The sequence below is a fragment of the Odontomachus brunneus genome, unplaced genomic scaffold (genome assembly GCF_010583005.1).
Source record: "Odontomachus brunneus isolate Ranch 3 - 2012 unplaced genomic scaffold, Obru_v1 Obru_scaffold_085, whole genome shotgun sequence".
NCBI lineage: Eukaryota > Metazoa > Arthropoda > Insecta > Hymenoptera > Formicidae > Odontomachus > Odontomachus brunneus.
In genome coordinates, this window is record NW_022639535.1 from 894,522 (window position 1) to 900,611 (window position 6,090).

Genomic DNA, 6,090 nt, shown 5'->3' on the forward strand with positions numbered 1-6,090 from the left:
AGAGAGAGAGAGAGAGAGAGAGAGAGAGAGAGAGAGAGAGAATTTTGTCGCCTGCCTGTCACGTACAATCGAGTCGCACAGAGTGACGAGATATATCGTCGCGCCCCCATAGTTACGTAATACAGGAAGCCAACATTGTCGAATCCTCATTGTTAGCGCGGCGTAGTGTAAATGCGGCAATAATCCCGGCGTGATATATAATTATGTCTTACGTGGCACGTTATTACAGATAGGCTGCGTGTGACTCTTGCGGCCGACACACCGACGCAACCCTCAACCTCCTAAATCCCCCCTCTATTCTCTCTGGAGGCCGTTATCTTCTCCTCCCGGTGCATCTGCCCGACTACCAGGTAATACGAGCCTCATATGTAAATCCCATTCTGATTAACATTCACGTGTACCAACACGCGGAGCACCCTACATCACAGGGTCGACCCGTCTCACCTTCTCCTCGCCACTTACTCATAACTGCCTGCGCGTTGCGAGCGAACGAACAAACGAGCGAACTAGCGAGCGAGCTAGGGGTTGAACTTGTTTGCGGCGAAATTTAGGCGGCTAGCGTAATACGTGATGCAAGGTAACATTAGGGTATTACGTGACGCTTTCTTGACACGCCGGAATATACCGATCTCGCCCTTTGACTTCCTCCGCATCCAACGATATATTACCCCTAGCGCCGTGAGATTGCAACGACCGTCCTCACGCCACGATCAAAATGGAATTTCCGCGCTTCCAGAGATCGATCGGCTCGCGATCTCCCTCGCAATCGTTACAGCGTGGTTTGGTGAATTATTTTGCCTCCATGCAAAGCAGTTCGTTCAACGTCCTCGCGACGGAAGGAACAGCAGTCTTTAGTTGGCTCGAAGGAGCATCGTTGACGTCAGTCGTTGCACGTGTACGCTTTTGTTCGAGATGAAAGAAACAGGATCATCGGGATTCCATTTGGTCATGCAGAATGTCACGCATATTTTCCTAAATAAATTCTGCTTTTATCACATGAAATATGTCTCTCATTTTAGACGATCCGAGAACGTATGTTGGTCGATTCCTGCTTCGTCGCTCGCCGGCGTCGCACCACTGCTGGAACGAGAAGGCGGGGTTGAACGCCGCATGCAGTAAACTTTCACCGCTTACTGTCGTTTAAGGCGCCGCAAATCTTCGCCACGCTACCCATTTAAGACTCGCTGTGTTGTCGAATTATGGTTCAGGAGCGGAGTTACTTCAGCAGGCAAGTTCCCCGAATAGGTTTGCGAGAATTTGATGGTTTGACGCGAACTCGGTAGAGATACACTGTTCGTACTTTAAACAACCGGCGGCTGTTCACGAAAGATTCAGTGTGTCCCTGTATGTGTGTGCGTGTACTTTCTGTATGTTTAAACAACCGGGAGATGGTAAAGATATCACGTTGTCTTGCGGTATTTAACGCCAAGTATACATCTTTCCTCCACGCTGCGCTCACGAATAAAGTGTAATATGCCCGTATCCTCTAATTGCAGCACAATCGCGTATAATTACAACGAATTTTCTTCCGACGGTCTTCTCCTTACCGCACGGTGGTGCGCGTACCCTCGCCACCGCCTCGTCCCGCTGGGCCCCTTTAATTTCCGAATAATATATTTTGAGATTAAAACGCTATTCCCCGGGCGTTATGGTGTTAGGTAAGCTACGAAGGAAGCGCGAGAGCGCAATATGAACGCTTTTCGTCCTCTGCAAGCCGTAATTGCGCAATATCCTGGCTTAATCTGACGTACTTAAGCTGAGCCCGTTCTAAGTCTGTCAAACAGGCCACTTTCCAAATATTTGCACTTCATACGCGATTACCGGAGCATTCCCACACGATTCTCCCATTCTCCGTTACTGTCCTCGTTTTCTTGCTTTTTTCCCCTTGCATTTTTTATTTTATCTCATCGCACAAGAGATCTCTTCCTCTCTCGTAAAATCTGTTTCAACATATTTTTCGAAGCGTAACCGGGAGAGCGCGATTCGTCGAAATTCTTACGAGTTACGAGCAGACTGCGATTTGATCGCGTCACCGTCGCACCGCTCGAATACGCGATATCATACACACCCGCGAATCTTGCCTACGTTTAATATTGCTGTCCGTATCACTTTGCAGGACGCAATACTCTCGCCACACCGCATCAGCGGTGGAAGCGCGTTGGTTTTCCAAAACTGCGCAGCTGGATCGCGAAATATGTGATCCGCCGGCGGGAATTCGCAGCGCCTTGAGAATGTGAACATCGCAGGAATTCGGTGAGTGTTTTTCATGTAATGGTGAGAGTCGCGTTATTTGACGCGTTCCCCAAAAGTTCGAAGTAAGAATGGAATCTCGGCAATATACTTTCAAGAAGGGAGAAACTAGCGGAAACGAGATACAAGGATGAATACGACGCTCCACTGACACATTTCCACTGAGTCGTCAGCTTTTCGTCGCGCCTCAAATCCACATTCTTTCATCTGACTCTTGTGTTGTGAAAATAGCGAGGGAAAAAATCGCGCAAATATCTGTCGACGCGGATAGCGCTATTCGGGATCTCGATCTCGATTTACAAACGCTTTGTAAATCACGGACGGTCACCTTTTTCATGGATCCGCCGCAACGTACACAATGCAACAAAGAGTACGATAGCGATAGCGATGTGCGACATGGATAAATTTTTACCACGTGACGAATGAACTTTAATTCATCAGACTTTGCGGACTCACGGTGAACGATGTTTGTCGCGGAACCCATTCGTGCACTCCCACGTTTCCGCGGCGTGCCCGGGAATACATTCGCGGCAATGAAGTCCGCGGGACATGTCCGTTGTAACTGGCAGTTAAATTAAACTTTGTTTATCAGTGTATAACGATTTTCCATTTTTCGTCTCGGCGAACTTTCGCGTCGCTCCGATGCATCGGAAAATGTTCATCTTTATTCCAGCTACGGCGAACTTTCCCGGGGTCCGCCGTTATCGATTTATCGGGCCGTTCTATTTTTTAAATCGAGTTGGCAAATTATTCGCGTTGCTCGGATTTGCACGTAAAGGATTTCGTGTTATTCGCGCGACACATTTCTGGGAAAAGGCGAGACGGTATTCTTGCGAGACGTCATTTGCGCAAAGCCCTCCGTTCACGCGATACGCGAGATTATGGAAGCGGAATCGACGGCCTGCAAGATTAAAAGGCGTCGCACTCTTGGCTCAGCTTACCTTGTATGTAGAGAGATTCGCCACGACACAGGCGAGGATGGCTTCTCTACCCACTGGGACCGTCACGTTTGTTATTGGCGCGCTGAAGCTCGGTCCCTCTGAAACAGGGCGACGTTAAATGCTAAGTGACCCATTAACTACATTTCGTTGTATCGTCCGGCTATGCTGCCGCGCTATTAAAGTGCTCGCTCGGCGCGAACACGAGGTCGTCACGATCGACAGCGTGGAATTTACCGTGACACGAATCTCCGCCGTCATTACTCACGATTGGCGCGATATCGCGCGGAAAATGCGTCAAAAGCGCGAATCTTGTCAGATTTAAATTCGAATTAACGTTCCGACTGTCGATTCATAAATGGACTTGTATGTGGATTTCTGGCGCGACAGGAATCAAACGTGAAATTCCGCGCAGAAAGGATAGCGCCCCGACGGAAGTCGGAGAACTTGGGAGAATCTCCGTGCAAATTCCGACGGATGACACGTGACACTGCAACGCGTGCTCTAAGTAACTCATTTACGGCATCTCGCTGTATCGGCATACACACACACACATACATGTACTGCTGCGAATTTACTGACGCGAAACCGTTTGGTTTCGCGCAACACGCGGCAGAAGGTGTGCATAGGCGAGTTAGCGAGAGCACTGAGAACACGTGCGCGCTGAAATATGTCTCCGTATCCATCCTAAAATGTTCACGCTCCTCGACAGCGCACCGCACACCCCTAGTCGTTGGAAGTTCTGGATATCATTACGGTCTGGCGTTCCGTCGTCGGAAACGTATGTACCCGCGCTGGGACGCGCCACATCCCACACCCTCATGCGCCACGGCGCCGCTAGTCGTCCACCCTTTCCAGACGGCGAGAGCGACAGGGATTATTTAAACAAAGCCATTTACGTCATATCACAGGCAAGGTAACACAGCACACGTCCCCGCGCGCGGGAATCAATCTCGGCGCAGAACCGACCTATCCCTCCTCCCTCTCGCCCCCTGTGAAAAATAGCCACATTGTTCGGGGATACGGTTTTCTCCGAAAAGTCATATCGGCCCGGCGAAAATCAATCGGGACGAATCACGACGCGCGGATCGACCCGCCGATACTTTAATTCCCAGCACAAATATTGTCACGGTATACATGTACTGCACGAAGGCGTCGGAAGAAGGCGAGGGGTGCGCGAGGAGGAAGCGGTGGACGACTAGTCGGAGGCTGGAACACGCTGTGCGCCAACAGATAAGCACTGATCCCAATTACACGTCGGAATAGAGCTGTTCCCAGGCTGAGCGGATCATGGATTATTGACTCCATCGCGATTACTCCGCGGTCGTCGGCACAATTGGTAGATCGATACACCTTCAACCTTCTGCGCTTGGCTCGGAGCCGCGAAACGAGCCCGTCGAACTATTTTAATGCTCATCCCCCGACATGCCCCGACGACACACTCGTCGTCTCTGTCCATAAACGGCCCGAGGTCCAGAACGGCGTCGGAGAAGTTGGAGTGTCATTTTGATTAATACTATCGCGTCCGCGATGTCGTACAGGGCGTTCTGATAGATTGCAAAACCATGTCTCAAGAGTTAAACACGTACACAGGCATGAAAGTGCTTTCGCCACGAGTCCTTTAATCTTGCGTCCTTTAACCTGTCGGCCGTGCGCCATCACGGTGGTTTCGCGCGGACGCATCAAAAATAGCGTACGTCTCTCGAAAGTAACGGAACTTCAAACGCGTTTAAGTTTCCACCGATAATGCGGAAGTCAAACTTACGGCACTTGCCAAGAAACGGTCGTATCGATCAACGGCCAAAAACTACGGCAACTTTCTTCCCGTCCGCTAGCATGCAATCTCCGCCGGTCGAGGCAACTTGACGCACCTGCGATCCGCCCCGCTGTGGACTCAGGGAAATTGAATTCAGCAAGGAAAGCGAACCTTGGACGATCGAGTGTCCGTAGACACACGTACCGCCGAGAGAGCAGACAGTGAGAACGAAATTGCTGGCAGACCATATCATTCCGCGCCCCCGATTCGCTCTCGGAATGGTAATTACAGATCGGTAAACAGCCCTTTAGTATCGTCCAAGTGAATGAGAATGCGGTAATCTGAATTGCGTACACATCGAGACTCAACTACTTGTCCGCGACTCAACTCTGTCCCCGCCTCTCAAAAGTCCTCGCGAAAACTTTGCAAGCGAGCGCGATGGGGTTCGACTAATCACTCGTAAGATCCCTCCGCCCCCTATTCATTGGGGGTATGCATATAGCCCGGAGGACACAATGCATAGAATTAATCAAATCCCTTGATTCAGCGTGAAGCAACGGCAATGCGTATCAACGCGAGGTTGCGCCCGTCGGCCGCTCTGTCACTTGGAAGTCTGAATGGTGGAAATAGATTCGAAACAGCGCTGAGTGATCACGCGGCCCGCCAATGATTAATCGGGGCCGCTCCGGAAATAGAATTATTGTGTCGTGACAACAATAAATGATGCACGCACAATCACCGCTCGCGCACGCCGGCCTCTTGTCGCTCTCTGGCTGGCTGACGGTCCGCGCACCGTGCTGCCACTTCGACACTCGTTCGTCCTGCATTGTTTTATTTCCGAATGCGAGAGGGGGAACGAACAGGGGGAGAGAGACGCGGAGAGGAGCGGTCTGGCAGTTTGCTCGATCCTGCCTCTCTCGTTGCGAGTCGTCGGTAAACGCTTTTCTCGCGGCTACGGCCAAAGCGACGCACCAATTTGTTGAATCGCGCGGAAAAACCTCTTGCCCGAACTACTTCTCCACGCACATTATTCCGCGGTCCGCCGGAGACGCGCGTGATTCATTCAAAACGCTTTAATCCCTTTCGCCACCACCGCTTCTCTCTCTCTCTCTCTCTCTCTCTCTCTCTCTCTCTCTCTCTCTCTCT

The 6,090-nt window shown here is 50.8% G+C and overlaps 1 protein-coding gene across 1 annotated transcript in view; it reads right to left on the reverse strand.

The window, feature by feature from the left end:
* The window catches only part of LOC116847949 (lachesin-like), a 146,835-nt gene that overhangs the window by 44,569 nt on the left and 96,176 nt on the right, over positions 1-6,090 (reverse strand). The window contains exon 2 of the mRNA XM_032823579.1: positions 3,192-3,289. Within this exon, the coding sequence (XP_032679470.1) occupies positions 3,192-3,289 (98 nt within the window). The remainder of the gene's footprint in view (positions 1-3,191; positions 3,290-6,090) is intronic.